At 41.9% G+C, this 18517-nt stretch overlaps 1 protein-coding gene across 5 annotated transcripts in view; it reads left to right on the forward strand.

Annotated features, from left to right (window-relative positions):
- LOC130194621 (AP-3 complex subunit beta-2) overlaps positions 1 to 18517 on the forward strand; it is a 43173-nt gene that overhangs the window by 10046 nt on the left and 14610 nt on the right. For 3 of the 5 annotated variants that reach the window (XM_056415640.1, XM_056415642.1, XM_056415644.1), the window contains exons 2-17: positions 6928 to 7003; positions 7774 to 7848; positions 8119 to 8214; positions 8783 to 8943; positions 9096 to 9162; positions 9299 to 9481; positions 10717 to 10896; positions 11856 to 11953; positions 13633 to 13687; positions 13801 to 13872; positions 14272 to 14334; positions 14485 to 14617; positions 15261 to 15370; positions 15484 to 15660; positions 16861 to 17047; positions 18121 to 18251. In XM_056415640.1, the coding sequence (XP_056271615.1) occupies positions 6928 to 7003; positions 7774 to 7848; positions 8119 to 8214; positions 8783 to 8943; positions 9096 to 9162; positions 9299 to 9481; positions 10717 to 10896; positions 11856 to 11953; positions 13633 to 13687; positions 13801 to 13872; positions 14272 to 14334; positions 14485 to 14617; positions 15261 to 15370; positions 15484 to 15660; positions 16861 to 17047; positions 18121 to 18251 (1864 nt within the window). The remainder of the gene's footprint in view (positions 1 to 6927; positions 7004 to 7773; positions 7849 to 8118; positions 8215 to 8782; positions 8944 to 9095; positions 9163 to 9298; positions 9482 to 10716; positions 10897 to 11855; positions 11954 to 13632; positions 13688 to 13800; positions 13873 to 14271; positions 14335 to 14484; positions 14618 to 15260; positions 15371 to 15483; positions 15661 to 16860; positions 17048 to 18120; positions 18252 to 18517) is intronic. The other 2 variants (XM_056415641.1, XM_056415643.1) reach the window with 1 other exon arrangement.

Genomic DNA, 18517 nt, shown 5'->3' on the forward strand with positions numbered 1-18517 from the left:
CATGTGAAATGGACTTGTGAGAGTCCAGCATGCTTCATTCTGAATGCCCACAAGTCAAAACAGATGGTAAAAACTAGAGATGTACCGATCAGCTTTTTGGTGCCGATCACTGAAATCAGTATCTGCCGATCCGATAATACCGATCACCGATCACGGTGTCGATTGAAGCATTCTATTTATTGTGTAGCATTATTGCTATGAGGACTATGAGGAAATACATATATAAAGCACCTCAAACATTAAAGAAATTACCGATTTCTTTAAAAATTTAGGACTTTTACTTTGAAAAATGTCCTAATTGATACATTAAAATTGTTTGATTGCTATTGTAGGGGATTTCAGATATGTATGGAACACATCTGCATTATTCATTTCCTGGAACTCTTGGGGAAATCTATTTACAGGACTTTTTTTAACATACAAAAGTCTGACCTTTATTTTTTTAAACTCTTCCTTGGTACAGTAAAAATGTTTTAATGTTAGCATAATTTAAACTAAATCTCAGAAACGATCTATAAAGATACAAAATCAGTTAATTGTTTACTTTTATATGTTCGTGTATGATTTGTCGACATCTTATTTTGAAAAACGGATGTTGTTTCACGTGGTTCTTTCCGCTAACTTTGCAAAACCGGATGTTGTCACTTAAATCCTTCTGCTAACTTTATCAAGTTAAAGATCGAATGTGTTTACCGTGAGCATCAGTCTCTAGGGGCTCAGACATGTGAGAGTCGGCTGAGTCGACCCAGAGATTCAACTCGGGGGACGGGGACGCCGCTCGGTGGTGAGGATCCCCTCTGACCTCTCACTCTGCGGCCCTCGCCGGGCGCATCGTCTCCGTTGCGGTGCGCGGCGATTGAAACGTCTGATAGTTCTCGCAGATTTTACGTCATCTGATCGGCCGTTTTGAGAACGCCGATCAAAACCGATAATGGGAATATCGGCCGATATGGATCGGCGCCGATCAGATCGGTGCATCCCTACTGCGAACCTTTCAAACCGACATCAAAAGTGGGCTCTCTTCCAAAATAGATTTGGTCAAAGAGAGCTATAATTACATTTGTTGGATTGTATCGGGTCGTGCCCGTAAACTAGATTATTTCTCATTTTAACAACAAGAGAGATTCACCGAAGCAAAGTTAGAAAGGAGGCCTGTTTCACATCTTCACGAGGCGCGTCCGGAGGCCTCTGCAGAAAGAGCCTGCGTATGTAAAGCGTCCTGCTTATGAATGCACACGGCAACCCTCCAATCTGCCCTTCCCTCGGATTCATGCAAATGCACTTCCATATCTTTTTTTTTTTAAATGCCGGGCGAGAGTCGTGCAGAGGGGGGGGAGGGGAGGCCACACACACACACAACATGGCGCTGTTGGAGAGGCCCTTCATCCGAGCTGATCTCTTGGCTTTGGGGCGCCGGGTAACCCGACCGCCCGGTTGGCCTCCGATGGACCACGGCGGGGTTAAATAATTCAGCTGTTGTTCCGTCGGGACGGGACAAAAACAACAGAAATGAGAGAACCGGCGTCGGCGTCGCGTTACAAGAGCACAAGAGCCCGTCAGAGGGCTCAGGAGGACAAGTCACTGGGGGGTTTGGGAGTTTGTTGAGACGCATCGCGGTCAAGCACGGTAGACTTTGAAGTCCCCGCGGCTGTATTTTGTCTCTATTCTATTGGTCCATTCTAACTTTGAACCACTATGCTTTGATTTAAAGTAGACTCAAGAAGAGTTTTAGTGTATAAAATGGTGGAAAGTGATGTTCTTTCCTTATTGGCTGTTAGCTGGTGTCATTCTCCACCCTTTTTCTCCTTAAATCGTAATAGCGTTGCTCTGTTTTGAACCCTGCGGGACGCCGTTGGTCGCATGCTGCTGGTTGAAAAGGAGCTGAAATACAAACCGTAATACCGAGAGAAGTTTAAAATTTGTTGTCATTTATGTTGCAGTTTTAGTTTTCAGATTGGTCGGCCACATTTCCTCTTCTTTATTTTCTGATGTTTGAGTTGAATCTTACAAAATGCACACAAATCAAAATGTAAATGTAGGAAGTTCAGTTCTGTGATGACGTCATGACGCTTGCAACCCCAAAACACCAACGTACAGGCACTCTATTGCACACGACACTATCCCAAGCCAATATCTACATATTTTAATATAAAAGTGAGTAACTCGGATAACTTTTATCGTGTGTTAATAAATATTTTGCTCATATTTCTACATTTCGGGATCTTTTTTGGATCATTATGTCTTGTGCGCTTATTTGTTCAAATTGGATGACATTTTTCTTTCTGTTGACACAATGACATTTTATTTCCAGTTATTATGATGTCTTGACAGACATAACCTTTTTAAGCATGGACGGTACAGATTTGAGGGATTTAAAGCTCCTAAAGTTACGTCACAATGAGCAGAAATACCAATATAGACGCATACTGAGCGAGATGGAAGGCTTCAGCGAGTTGCACCACTACTACTAACACCACCACCTTTATTAATAATGCACGTGTAACTCGTCTGCGGTTGCAACTTGCTGATAATCCCCCCTTTTTGACAGGTTGAATGTTCATCGGCGGCACAGCGAACGTAATCAACGTTTTTGAATGAGATTTCCATAAAGCTGGTTTGTCTTCACACACGAATCCCCGTCACGGTATTAATGAGAGAAGCCGATCGCGGCGGTGAATTGTCACCAGCCGTTAAAAAAACAAACAAATAAAGGCGTTGGTGGGTTAAATTTCTCTAATCCGTCTTGAAAAAAAATGTTAAAAAATGTGGAACTTTTTTCTGGCGGCGGTGGATTTTAAATCGCGAGCGAAGTTTCCTCGTCGACATCATCCTGAGACGCGACGGGTATGGGGGACTTAAAATGACTTAAGTATAAATAAACAAATAAATGCATGAATAAATAAATAAATGCTGAAATAAATAAATACAAGAATAAATGTATAAATACAGAAATTAATAAATATAAGTTATAACTCAACAGGACATCATTAAATAAATGTATTTCTGTATTTCTTCTTTATTTATGTCTCTGTGTCCACACGTATTTCTTCATTTATTTATGTGTGACATTTACGTGTCCGTATATTCAAATGAACTGTTGAGTTATAACTTATATTTATTAATTTCTGTATTTATTTATACATTTATTCTTGTATTTATTTATTTATAAATTTATTTAAGCATTTATTTATTTACTTATACATTTATTTAAGCAATTAATAATTTATTCTTGTATTTATTCATGCATTTATTTATTTATACTTAAGTCATTTTAAGTCCTCCGGCTGCAGGTCTACGGGGGAAAGAGAAGGCATGTCAAACATCTCCTTTTACACTTGATTCCTTTCCTTGGATCCTTGGAGAAGCTCAGGCTGCAAACCGTGAAGCCCACGCTATCGGGTGTTGGCGTGGCTCTCAGGAGGAGAAGGGGGGGGGAGGGCTTTTGGTCTTTGGGGTTGAGACCGTCGAAGCTTTCCATTTAGCGGCGTCGTCGGTTGAATATTTTATTGGGTTTATGAATAAATGATCTTACGTACTTTGTGAGACTCACAGACCCGACTGCACTTTTTTTTTGTTTGCGCCCGGTGCTAATTAGCACACGTTAGCATGCCGAGATCTAAACTCGAGATATTGAACAGTAAATAATTTACAATGCTTTTGAACGAGCTAATTTAATCCAAATGTTTTATGCAGCACGTTTATTAAAAGTTAAAGGTTTGGTCTGTTCTGGCCAAAGTCGACGGGAAAAAAAATGATTTTAAATGGAGGATGCATCAGCCGACATGTGCTTTATGGATATAGTAACTCCCTGAATCCATTGCATCCGCGTTGCATTCTCTACTTTTGTGCTGTTATTCACAGGAATGAGGAAGATAATCACACGTCTAATCCGGCATAGAAATGCTGGAGCTGTTAGTTTTAATGCTTTGCCCTCTTTTTTCAAATAAACCCCTTTATGTGGTAGAACGAGGACGGAGGAGCTTTCAGGCTGCAATAAAGAGACGAGTTGAAAGATTTGTGAATACTTCTGGGTTTCGTGCTCCCCGAGGCCATCTTCACCGGCAGGAATGAAGCGAGCGGCTTCTTAATTTTTTCCACTGCAGATCAGCGTTAGTGTTCCTCCTCCTCCTCGTGTCGGCTCTGGGCAAAGTTATATTTGCATTCCCAGAGTTTATTTAGTTACTTGTTTTGGTTGGCAGCCACGTAGCTTGTAACCAAGAAACCAGCTTCTGCTCGCGGCCAAAAATAACCGCCAACGCTGTTGGATCTGAATCTGACGCACTTTGATGCATATAGCTTTTATAGTGTGTGTGAGTTAAAAAAAATATTATTCATGCAATGCTTTCTTAGGCTAAGAAACTCAAGTCTAGATAAATCAACTGTGTTCTGCAGCTGCCGCCTCCTCACTGGCTGCAAGGCCCCCTGACGGAGGACATATGTAACTAGAACGGGCACTCGGTAGAGCGCATACCTTCGCATATCACAAGATTGGGCATTGAATTATGAACATTTTGGCATTAGTTGCATGCCAATTGGATACAAATTGACCGCGCTATGGTAAAAATAAGATTTTGACCTTTTCATGACCTTGACCTTTGACCCGATCATTCCCAAAATCTAAGCAAATGGTCACCGGATAATAACCAATCATCCCACCAAATTTCATGCGATTCGGTTTAATACTTTTTGAGTTATGCGAGTAACACGCATACAAATAAATAAATAAATACACGGCGATCAAAACATAACCTTCCGTTTTTTCAATGAGAAGGTAATGAGCCCCAGCAGCCTCACACTCACACTGAGGTGTGACGTAAACACCTGTTGGATCAAATAGTTTGATACAGTCATTTGCTTGAAGTACATCAACTGCAATGAGAATAGGCAGTTAAGAGTTTTAATAATACACTTTTAAGTGTTCTAAAAAGTGCTCTATGTTAGTTATGCTACCTCTTTATGGATTTTTTTTAGATTTTTATTTTAAAATCTGCATCTATCCATATGGATCAACTTCAAAATACACACGTGATTAGAATTGTTGAAACGATCGACTTCAGCGATGTCCGACTCACAATTGCATTGTGGGTATTTAAATATGGTCATTATCTACATGTGGCACGTTAACAAGCAAATTCAACTTTCTTCCCCATCCAAATATTTTTATGCACCACATTTGGAAAAGTTAAGGGTGGAAATCTGAAGGATTGATGTAAATGTAGTATGCAAATAAAAAAATGGTGTGACGTATGAGACATCCTGCAAATAAAAACCGACAAATACAAGACCTAAAAAAAGAAGAAGAAAGAATTGCGTCGTCCGCGCAGCGCCGGTTGTGTTTCAGCGTGAGCGACGGGAGTCTGAGCGTGAAGTCTCAGGAGTCGATGAGCTCCGCAGACCTTCAGTCAGAGGCAACGCAGGGGGACAGGAAATCGCTTCACGTCGTCACATTGCGTCTTTTGTTGCCGTGGAAACTAGTCCAGGGGAAACGTGCAGCTCCACAGCCGCCCGCCGCCAAACGAACCCCACCCAACGCTCTCTGAGCGAGTGGGCTCCTCCCGCTCGGTGGCTTTATTTCATTCATTTAGCTTTACTTAATTAATAATTAAGAAGAAAAAAAATCCGCTGACAGTTTATATGACATTTTAATTGGAAAATTTAGAAAGAACACCGGGGTACGACTTTGACCGTTTTAAACTGTACATCGTGGTCACAGATAATATGAATTGTATGAAAATAAATGCACAAATTGGATTATTACATTTCACTCAGATAACGTGAAGAAAAGGTATTATTTTGGACTTTAATTTTTATTTGAATAAAGTCAATAAAGTGGACTTCCGTGCACACGTAATACCAAACATGAAATGTTTTAATAAAAAATAAGATGTTTCTGCTCTTTCGACCTTTTATTCCATAACGTGACAAGCAGCTATGACACGCGACGTTGTTGTCGTTGTTGTTGTTGTTGTTGTTGTCTCCTGTAACTGGACAATAGAGAGCAGCCGTGGATCAGTTCTCGCCACGTTAAATAAAGACGTCTTCATCCCGGGTTCCTCGCCTCTGTTTATGGGTGTTTACGTTCGGGTGGAGACGTTGGTTGATCTCATCCACGCCGAGAATCTGCCTCGCCGTATTTTAAACCATACAAATACTTCACCTGATACCTTACTCTGGGAAACTCAAATATGGATTGACAGATGCCTCAGATTCCACCGTGCTCAGAGGATGAATCCTAAATTAATATCATTCCCACATGCGACTGCGGTCCACTGCAAATGGGAAAAGGAATTATTCATTATTATATTTTGTATTTATACGACAACGAACAACGCACCTGAGACGGATGGTGACGGTTACGACTCCAGATTTTTGAAAGTGAGAATGAAATGGAGCCCGAGGCGACGTCTTCAAACGGCTCGTTTCCCCCGAAGAAATGAAATATGATATTATGTTGATGAAAATATATACGACTTCACATCTGAGGAGCTGGAACAATGGATTGTTGTCTCTGTATAATTGCTTAATGCAATAATTGCTTGATATCCCATTGTTTTAGTATCTGGTTATTGAGTTATTGGGTACATTTTCCGAGAGAGAAACCTTTCTTCCTCCCTTGCCGCTACGACATCTCTCATTTCATTCCAAGTCGACGTCTTGCAGAGCTTATGCCTCGGTCCCGTTGCCCATTAGCTTTTGTGAGCTGCAGTTTCAAAGGTTCCCGTATTCTGCAAGCTTCAAAAAGAATAATTTCTGGCTCACACCAGCACATTTTGACACACTAGTCTTGAGCATTGAAAGTAAAAATCGTTAAAAAAAACAGGTCTAGGTGTCTGTTCCGAGGCCTCGGTAATCTCTCCTGGTAAACGAAACCAAATAGCTGTTAGATAATTTTCAGTGTTTTCTCCTTTTTGTCCTCTCCCACCTCAGACACGACGACTTGAAGGAGATGCTGGACAGCAACAAAGACTCCCTGAAGCTGGAGGCGATGAAGCGCATCGTGGCTGTGAGTACGAAATTATGGTTACTTTGGGGGATTTTCGGGCGGCAGGACAAAGGGAAAAGGAAACACGCACACGACATGCAGTATTTTACTGGATTCAGACCACAGTGGAGACGCACGGCATGTTCTCTGTACCTTGATTACAGGAACCGGTTCTCTTTTGGTGTTTTTCAAAATAGATTGAGAGTTGGAGGAAGGTTCATCTGGTTGTGGATGTTTTTTTTGACTGAGGGTATTAATGCACCTGTGTGAGGTGGGATATGATGACTTGAGTCATAGTTTTGTTTTTTACACATGTTGTGGTCTAAATTTTTTTTATTTATTAAAAGAAATGTTTATTGTCTGTCACTGTTTTATGTTGTATGTCTGAAACTTTGTTAAATGTGCTACTACTGCTGTCTTGTCCAGGACACGCCTTTCCTGGATGAATAAAATAAATAAAATGAATAAAATAAAATAAATAAATACCATAAATAAATTAAATAAATAAAATAAAATAATTTCATTTCATTTTGACGAGAGATGCGGATACACACTAAAAGTGGACCGTAAGTGAGGTTTAATGGATGGTTAGAGAAACAAACTGTGCAGTCCATCTGAAGCTCCACACCGTCTGTTCTTCAGTCTTCGGCTGGACGACGAGTGTCAAAGGAAAAGCTTTGAAAAAGAGCACGAGATCAAATACAAATTATTTTCACCTCCTCTGACAGATGATTTGAAGATATGGTCTCTGCCGATGTCTGATTTCCCCGGTCGTCTCTTTCTCTCCGCAGATGATCGCCCGGGGGAAAAACGCGTCGGATCTTTTCCCCGCCGTGGTGAAAAACGTGGCCTGTAAAAACATCGAGGTTTGTAATGAGGCTCCATGAGTTATTTGCTCCGTCGCTTCAGTTTGTGGAGTTTTTCTTCCCCCAGACTTTGCTCGCTTATGATTTATGAATCGTCGTATCGCAATTTTCTAAAAGGCCCGAGGGGCTCTGCTTTATCTCACCTCAGTCTTTGAAAGCTTTTTATCGCTTTGCTTCATCTGTTCACTTCAGATTTATCTCCAACGGCAATAATTTAAGAAACCTACGTGATTTGGATTAAAATATTTTTCTTTTCTTTCTTCTCTGCAGGTGAAGAAGCTCGTCTACGTTTACCTGGTGCGTTACGCCGAGGAGCAGCAGGACCTCGCTTTGCTCTCCATCTCCACCTTCCAGCGAGGGTTGAAGGTACGCCAGCTTTCACAATGATTCATTCAGATTTTGACTTTTTCTCATGAGAAATACACATTTATTAAGATTTAGATCTGATGTTGTGATGAAACTATATCACTATATATATATATATATTTATATGTAATATAAGTTATATGTATATATCTATCTCTCTATATATACATATATATATATTCTATTAGATATATAATATAAGTTATATATATATATATATATATGTATATATATATAATATAAGTTATATATATATAACTTCTAATATAAATATATATAGAAGTTCTATATCTATATGTATATTTATATATATAGTGAGAGATATATATACATACAACTTCTATTAGATATATATATATATATATATATAACTTCTATTAGATATATATATATATATAAATATACATATATATTATATTATATATAATATAAGTAGTATATATATTTATATTATATATATATAACTTATTTTGGATGGATTGCCCTGAAATTTGCTTTAGATGAATTCTGATGACTTAATTTGTCTTTAAATGAATTATTATTTATAATTTAAATTGTACTTCTGCAGGATCCGAACCAGCTGATCAGAGCCAGCGCCCTGCGAGTCCTTTCCAGTATCCGAGTCACGATCATCGTCCCCATAATGATGTTGGCCATCAAAGAAGCCGCCTCCGACATGTCTCCGTACGTCAGGAAGACGGCCGCTCATGCCATCCCGAAACTCTACAGGTGACAAAGGCCAGAAATCCTCCCGCTTCTCAGAAGAAGATTACTTCATCAGTAAATATTGGAAGATGCCTTCCAGTCGAGGCTTTATATCAAGGATTCCAGCATTTTGTTTCATGCCTTTTTTTAATGGTTTTATTCTTCTGTGCTCTCAGTTTGGATCCAGAACAGAAGGACCAGCTGATTGAAGTCATAGAGAAACTCCTCGCTGACAAAACCACAGTGGGTTTTATGCTGATTCTTTTATTTTGATAACAAATGCAACTGCGAGTATTGGAAAAGTCACCAGATGGCGTTCAGCTGTCGTGGATTTCCGACCCAAAATTCATGTCCCCCCCCCCCCGTTGTATGCTCGCAGTTGGTGGCGGGAAGCGTCGTCATGGCTTTCGAGGAGGTGTGTCCGGAGCGCATCGACCTGATCCACAAGAACTACCGGAAGCTGTGCAACCTCCTCATCGACGTGGAGGAGTGGGGCCAGGTCGTCATCATCAACATGCTGACCCGCTACGCCAGGACCCAGTTCCTCAACCCCAACATGAACGTGAGTGAGAATACCCACCCGGTCCCGCGGGGGCAGTGACATCATACGCGTGGAGACGTCTGTGATGACGCGTCAACCCTCCAGAAGCCCCTCCAGCTGTTCACACAGATGATCAGTGCTACACGGTGCACACGACCCATCCTCACCTACATGCACGTCACACTGAACGCCGGTTTTAAATGCCAAACTGCCCAATGTTGTCTGAGCAATTAGATGTGCAATTACAACAAAGTAGAATCTAATCCGATGGATATTTTCTTAATAAATCTCGTCCTTCTCCGTCGAGTTGTCGAGCTTTCGTGGCTGCTGTCTGAGCTTTAAGTTATGCTGGACCGCACCGTCTCATATATTCAATATATTTAATATTATGTTCAATATTATCAATAAAATCGCAAAAGAAAAAGTTAAGGAAAACTTGCAAATCTGGAGCTTTAACCGCACAATAAACTGCAAACTTGCTGAAAATTCACTTTGGCCACTGCCTTGTGTATGTATTTTGTTTACTCTGTATATTTAGTATTAGTATTTAGTATTGTTATTGTGTTTTGTGTTTTAATTTCATCTTTTTTATTAACGCTCTAATGTGCACCCGCTGCTGTGATCCTGCAATTTACCCACTGTGGGACTAATAATGGAATATCTAATCTAATCTAATGAGAAATCACTGTAAACAAATCGATTTAGTTAATCGTTCCAGCACCGCATGCAAACATATCTCCCGCGGTTATCCTGCCGCTGCTTCCACGTCGTCATTGACTGTAACGCCACCGCGTGTCTCCTCGTCTTACGTCGAGGATGTTCATGCAAATTCGCAAAACTCGGAGGTGAGTTCCCAGCAACTCATTTGCATCGGGACGGAGTTCAGGGAGATTACTGTGCAGCCAAAGTGTCCAGGTGCTCAAGTTGCCGCTTACCGTCATTGTGACCGCCGAGGAACAAATGGAAACCCTCCAATCATCGATTCTCTTTCTCTGTCTTCCACTTGCTGATTGTTTTTGTTTTCTATGTTCATCAATCTTTCAGACGCACCTGTTGAATTATTCTCTCGTCTTTCGAGACTTATTTTCACACCGTGTGGAACGTTGTTATTGTTGTCAAACATTTTCGCTCCATAACACCAGGATGTCGAATGGTACTTTTTATTCGACACTTATATTCAAGAGCAGATTACCATCTGGTGACTTTATTTTGAAGGAGCCAATAAACCGCTCCCCCCCCCGCTGCTGTCGTTGCAGGAGTCGCTGCTGGAGGAGGAAAACGACAAGACCTTCTACGGCTCGGACGACGACGAGGAAGAGGAGAAGGAAAAGAAGGCGGAGGCTCCCCTGCCGAGGAGGAAGCCGTACGTGATGGACCCCGACCATCGGCTGCTGCTGAGGAACACCAAGCCGCTGCTGCAGAGCCGCAACGCCGCCGTGAGACCGCGTGCACCGTCAACTCTCCTCTCGACTCGGTTGCCGTGGCACCCACCGTTATTGTTACCCCTCGAGCGTTACTCCGCGTCGAGCGGCGGGTCGTCGACGTCTTGGAAAGCGCGGCCTCGCTTCACGTCGACGAGCGGCTGAAGTGCCCTCGAGCACTTAATCAGGGTTGACCTCTCGCTCTGAAATGGGGACAATCTCCCGAAGACGCATGTAATAAAGCATCTGGTCACCTTGGAAGGCCGGTTAGATGTGATGAAATCCCCCCGTCGCACGTTATCCCACCTTCTTGTTTTGCTGTTTTCTTCAAGGCGGTTCCAGATTAACAGCCGGGCAACACGAGGGTTTCCTCATCTCGCGCGTAGCCTAGCGGACGATCGCGGGGCGCCTCTAATTGCGCTTTTAATCCGGCCATTAAGCTTTGCATAATTAGTTTCCCTTTGCCCTGATGTTTTTAAATTAGTTCTGTTATTATTTTGCCAGATGCTTTGAGCTTTTCATCGGCAGTAAAAATCCACCACTACACGTTCTACTTCAAGTATTTTATGGTCAACGTTTTCTATAATAAAGGAACAGTTTGTGTTATTTTTATTGGGGTTGTATGAGGTACAGGAGCAACAGTAATGTATTGTTGTGGATGGGGGCAGCAGCTAAATGTATGTCGCCACGTAATGGAAAAGCCTATTTAAAGAAAAACTCAATAAGTTTAGAATCTTTTATATTTAGAATATTTCCCCCACTTTATCTTATATCTATATTCTCTCTTCAAAGCCACCTTTTGACAACAACCTCAGCAGAATAAACACAAACAGACTAAACATACTAATTAATGGATTCTCAAAGTGTTTCAACAACCAGACGGAAAGCATATCACATGCCACTTTCATCCTGTATCTGTGAGGTTGTGTAACGGGTGATGATGTCACCCCCCCCTCCCCCCCTCTCCGCTCCAGGTGGTGATGGCTGTGGCTCAGCTGTATTTCCATCTGGCCCCTAAAGTGGAGGTGGGGGTGATTGCCAAGGGCCTGGTCCGTCTCCTGAGGAGCCACAGGTGAGCTGAACTCTCTATAAACCTAATTGCCATGGCACACATTTTTAGGCCGCGGCATATTTCCAAAAATATGCAAATCGAGCCAAGCGGCACGAACAGCCTCTCAATGTTCCGGTGGCTGAGAGATTGAGGTGGAAAATAAGAAGAATTTTAAAAAAAGAACAAAACACCCGCAGCCGGATGCGACGGGAGGAAACCCGGACGACGGGAAACGAATGATGAGCGAGGGTCGTCAAATTAATCTGCAACGAGCCCTGAAGCAGGAGGGGAAATTAGACGGGGAGCTCGGCGAGTCTGAGGTAAACACGGAGGCGTAAACCACGAGGATCGATGGCGGCACCGAGGTGGTAACTCCCGCGAGCTGTCGGCTTCTTATTGAACAAGTGCTCTTCTGGCTCCCGGTGTGCTGTAATGGAGTCATCATTCAGCGGCGACCAAAACACATCGGCGGGAAGGGGGTCGTCGTCTGTTGCACCGTACGTTGCATTTCATTAGAATTTATGATCGGTGTGGAGTCTCGGCTCTAATTAAAACCGCGCCGGTTTACTACCTGGAAGAATAATGTCTGTGTGTCCACTAAAGTTCTTCAAACTATTCTACTGTGCACTAAAGCGTCTGCAAATATACCCGAATGGAGAGTCCTGTGGTATGCATGAAGAGTAATGGTTTGCTTTTATTGATTTAGGAAACGCTGTAGCCATGTAAAAAAATAAAAAATAAAATGTTATGGCTGTTTTTTTATATGTAACTAGCATTAATTTAAAAATGAGTAGTAAAAATCAGATAAATAACGCAGACAAAAAACAAACCTCTTTTATTGCACCATACTGTATCTTTTGTTCGCCTGTGTAAAGACGGGATGTATTTTTTGACTCTCATTCATTAGCCGGCTGATGTGTAGTCACATGACTTTCTCCAATATGGCCGCAGGCCGTCTCAGGTCGAGTGAGAAGGGATATAATCCGTATGTTTCCACTCTTCTTTTTTAAAAATATATTAATTTAGATTTTACAAATGAACAAGACAGGACTTTAAGGATACAATACAAAGGGAAAAGAGAAATAAAAGGGTAAAGAACAACAAAAAACAGACTAAAACTAGAACGGGCACTCGGTGGAGCGCATACCTTTGCCGCAGCCACATTTTGGCATTAGTTGCATGCCAATTGGATACAAATTGACCGCGCTATGGTAAAAAGAAGATTTTGACCTTTTCATGACTTTGACCCGATCGATCACAAAATCTAATCAAATGGTCCCCGGATAATAACCAATCATCCCACCAAATTTCATGCGATTCGGTTTAATACTTTTGAGTAACACGCATACAAATAAATAAATAAATACACGGCGATCAAAACATAACCTTCGACATTTTCAATGCGAAGGTAAAAATACATTAAAAATAATTAGAAAACAACACATTTGCACATCACCAGTCTGACATAAATTCATTTTGAAGGTGACATCATCAAATCAAGTCAGCATCGGTACCAGTGTTTTTAATCTGGCAGGGCAAAGCCCATCCCGGAGGGGTCCACCACGTCTAAGACCGGTTTCCATATTTTGACAAATCCCTTGACATTGTCATGGAGGGTGTGGGTCAACTTCCAAAATCTCCTTGCACTGCTCACTTTAGCCTGTTTCCACTCTTCTGATCTCCCGTGTCTCTCCCTCCAGTGAAGTCCAGTATGTGGTTCTGCAGAACGTGGCCACCATGACGATTAAGAGACGGGTGAGCTACACCCGCCGGCGTCTTTTTGGATCATCGGTTTGCAAGTGAACACTTTAAAAGTCAATCGGCGCTGCAGGTTCACGGAGTCGTTTCCTCTCCGTCTGTCTTCACAGGGAATGTTTGAGCCGTACCTGAAGAGCTTCTACATCCGGTCCACAGACCCGACGCAGATTAAAGTCCTCAAGGTTCTGTTCGGTTCTGTGATCTAAAATGTATTTATTGTTATTCTTCTTCTTTTTTTTTTAAAGGTGTTTTATGATGTACGTCTGAAACTTTGTTTAATGTGACTCTCTTGTAAAGGAGATTGTTTTCCCCTAGTTAAATACATTTAAATGAATAACAATCAAATTTTATCATAATGCTAAATCGATCGAAGACGATTCATTTTCTAATCTCTGAGGCGTGGGGGTATACGTCATCAATGTAAAGATAAAGTTACATTTTACAAGTAAAAGTGCCGTCTTACTGTAAGTCAGCAACACACACACAACTGTACAGTCATTTACTGTAAATATGGTTTTTAATACCCATTTTAATGACATTTTCATTGTTTAAAAACTTCCTTTTTCTGGTTTCTTTTGCAGCTGGAGGTTCTCACCAATCTGGCCAATGAGACGAACATTTCCACCATCCTCAGAGAGTTTCAGGTACGGTGAAACACGCTCCACGAAGAGGGGATCTCATCCTCCGAACGCAGCGAAAATAAGAATTTTGCAGAATTCTACTTCATCAGGAGGGAAACGCCAATGTAACTTTGATGTTTTTTACTGCACTAAGTGAATATTTGTGTCTGGCAGACTTACATCAAGAGCATGGATAAAGACTTTGTGGCCGCCACGATTCAAGCCATCGGCCGCTGTGCCACGAACATCGGCGAGGTGAGGGACACGTGTCTGAACGGCCTGGTGCAGCTGCTGTCCAACCGGGACGGTGAGTGTCTCTACGATGCTGGTCGGGTGCTACTAGGTGTACTAGGACAGGGGTCAGGAACCTTTTTGACTGGGAGAGCCATAAAAGCCAAATATTTCTAAATATATTTCATTGAGAGCCATATAGTATTTTTAACGTATAATAAATTAAATATGTCTTGCTTTTAACGCGACTTCTGGTGCTGCATGGTGCCGCTCGCGAGACAGAGAGCCGAGAAGTGTTAACGCGACACGTAGAGACAGAATGACATGCTGCTGTAGAGACGATCAATATCAGACGTTTAGTTTAATAAAAGAACAAAGACGTCTTTAAGAAAAGGACCTTAAATTACTTCTGCTGTAATCTGGCGCGATAGAGAAAATTACAGGGGGGCGGGCGGAGGTTTTTTTCAACTCAAAATTGTCCGGGAGCCATATGCCGTCACCGGAAGAGCCCTAGGTTCCCGACCCCTGTACTAGGAGGACGTAATCGATGCATACTTTGACATCGGGTCAGTGGGGTAATGTAATCAAGGTTTTATCACAGATCAGGTGTAAAAACACTCAAAACTGTCCGTCAACGACTGAATTTGAGTCCCTCGATCCGGTGTCTGACGATGACGGAAACATCTTCATCACTCGTGACTCTTTCTCCCGCTGCACAGAGTTGGTGGTGGCGGAGTCGGTGGTGGTCATCAAGAAGCTGCTGCAGATGCAGCCGGAGAAGCACAGCGACATCATCAAGCACATGGCCAAGCTCACCGACAACATCCAGGTGAGCGCCTCGCCACACCAACCGCCCGCCGAAGCTTCGGGCTACGGCGAAGGGGAACGACGCCGGAGGAGGAGGAGGAGGAGGGTCATATCTGTGTGCGTGTTGTTCGCCAGGTGCCGATGGCGCGGGCCAGCATCCTGTGGCTGATCGGCGAATACTGCGAGCACGTCCCTAAGATCGCCCCCGACGTCCTGCGGAAGATGGCCAAGTCGTTCACCAACGAAGAAGACATCGTCAAGCTGCAGATCATCAATTTGGCCGCCAAGCTCTATCTCACCAACTCCAAACAGGTGTGAACACGAGCGCGTCTCCATCAATCGCGATATGCGTCTTCATCAATCGAGATATGTGTCTTCATCAATCGCGATATTTGAATTGAGACGAATGAAGCCCGTCAGCGACGCCGAGCTTTCAGTGCAGAAACGTCACCGATGCAATTATTTCAAGAGTGAGAAGCATTTTCTAAAACGACCACATTATTTTTATGATCGTATCGTGCTCAGAGTTTTTCTATTTCTAAATACTCTTTGCCCAGATGCACATTTTAGAGACCTCGCTTAAATCCTCTTGACTAAAAACTCTCTAACTATCTTTCTGCTCCACTTATTCATAGTCAACTTTTGCAGAGAGACGTTTCACATACTGTGCTCTGATCTGTGTTAGTTTAACCCTTTGCTCTGCATCCTTCCAAGAGATAGTCACCATGAAAGTGATTTTTTTTCCCCCCTAGGCGAACTTGAAACTTCTATTTTTGCTGTGTTTCATCTTTATTTACTCTTAATCAGTAACATATGTACTAATATTTACACATCTGAACAAAAGCTCACGTGTTGCCTTTTATTACAACACCAACATTATTATGTAACTCTGTAATGATTCCTTCTGGTCACATGACGTCTATTCTTCTGTCCATCCTGGAGAGGGATCCTCCTCTGTTGCTCTCCTGAAGGGTTCTCCCTTTTTTCCCCCGTGAAAGGGTTGTTTATATTTCTTGGGAGTTGTTCCTGATCCGATGTGAGGTCAAAGGTCAGGGATGTAAAGTATGTGTACAGATTGTAAAACCCTCTGAGGCAAAAGCCCTCTGTAATGTGTGATATTGGGCTATATGAAATAAACTGAATTGAATTCAAATAGCCTTTGTGGTTGTAGAGATGCACCCTTTTTAGTTTGTTATTTCGAGCAAAAACCTCAAAAATAGTGCGGTTTTCAAAAGCTTGAATACACTTGTCACTTTAAACTGACTTACACGGGTTAAAGTTCTGAAACCTGCCCGTCTGTGCACTTTATCTTATATTTATATTCTTAATTCTCACACTGTGTTGATTGTTGTTAGTGTTATTATCTATTGTTGCGCCGGCCGCCATGACGCATTCCAACATAAAAGGTTCTGATTCTGATAAAAAAAAAATTTTTACACGTACAAAATAATGTCCGTCTCCCCTGTTCTCGTCCCCGCCGTCCTCATCCCGTCACGTTCTCTCGTCCCGCAGACCAAACTGTTGACGCAGTACGTTCTCAACTTGGCCAAGTACGACCAGAACTACGACATCCGCGATCGGGCGCGCTTCATTCGTCAGCTCATCGTGCCTACGGAGAAGAGCGGCGCGCTGAGCAAGTACGCCAAGAAACTGTTCCTCGCCCTCAAACCGGCGCCGGTGCTCGAGTCTCCATTTAAAGGTACAGGAGCCTATTTACATTTCACAGTTGAACTCTAACACAGACGCGCTGTAATAAGAGGAACCTGAATGCTGAGGATTTATCATATATATATATATATATACAGGACTGTCTCAGAAAATTAGAATATTGTGATGAAGTTCTTTATTTTCTGTAATGCAATTAAAAAAACAAAAATGTCATGCATTCTGGATTCATTACAAATCAACTGAAATATTGCAAGCCTTTTATTCTTTTAATATTGCTGATTATGGCTTACAGCTTAAGAAAACTCTAAAATCCTATCTCATAAAATTTTAATATTTCCTCAGACCAAGTAAAAAAAAAGATTTATAACAGCTGAGTGTTTGTCAAGGCTCAGGAAACCCTTGCAGGTGTTTCGAGTTAATTAGACGATTCAAGTGATTTGTTTAATACCCTACTAGTATACTTTTTCATGATATTCTAATATTTAGAGATAGGATATTTGAGTTTTCTTAAGATGTAAGCCATAATCAGCAATAAATCAGAATAAAAGGCTTGCAATATTTCAGTTGATTTGTAATGAATCCAGAATGCATGACATTTTTGTTTTTTTAATTGCATTACAGAAAATAAAGAACTTCATCACAATATTCTAATTTTCTGAGACAGTCCTGTATATGTTTCTATATATTTTCAAAATTTCTATTTTTTAACACTTTCATGTTTTTATTAAGAAATATTCCTAATGGCTTCATTACATTTAGTGCTTTTACTTTGAAATGTATGTGTAATAGTCTCTAATGATTACACTAAATTAAGTATTAATTTGATAAAAAAAGTAATTTCACCATCAGCATTTGTCTTATTAGTTAGTTACAGGCACCATATGCATAGTTATTTGATTTTTAGAATTAATATTTAATCAGATATCTATTGCAAATTATCATCTGTACAGAAATCATAGAAAAAATAATCATAATGTTATTAATGATCTCGCTTACATCAGCTGAAGCCAACAGCTAATTATGATTATACAACTAATATTAATAATCATAGTAAGTGCCTTACTTCGGTGAATCCTGGATTTCTTTTTCTCTCGTTCCCTGCAGATCGAGACCACTTCCAGTTGGGCTCATTGTCCCACTTGCTGAATGCCAAGGCCGGCGGCTACCAGGAGCTGCCCGACTGGCCCGAAGCCGCCCCCGACCCCTCCGTGCGCAACGTGGAGGTGAAGGATTCTGTGCGTGCAGTGGGAACAGTAACTTACAGAGACACAAGGGGGGGCCCTCTGGGGGTTCTCCAGGGGGCCTCCGGGAAAGGTGGAAGGGGAGCGTGGGTTGCTCCGGCCCTGCGGCGGTGCCTCAGAGGGGGCTGAACTGAGTCACTCGCATCCAATACCACATTGACTCCAATATAACACTTGATTCCTTCTTTTCACGAGCCATCCGTCATCCACCTACAGCCCATCAGCATCAGCAGCTCATCAGTAACACGCATCCTTTTGGG

Source organism: Pseudoliparis swirei, chromosome 6, assembly GCF_029220125.1.
Source record: "Pseudoliparis swirei isolate HS2019 ecotype Mariana Trench chromosome 6, NWPU_hadal_v1, whole genome shotgun sequence".
Classification (NCBI taxonomy): domain Eukaryota; kingdom Metazoa; phylum Chordata; class Actinopteri; order Perciformes; family Liparidae; genus Pseudoliparis; species Pseudoliparis swirei.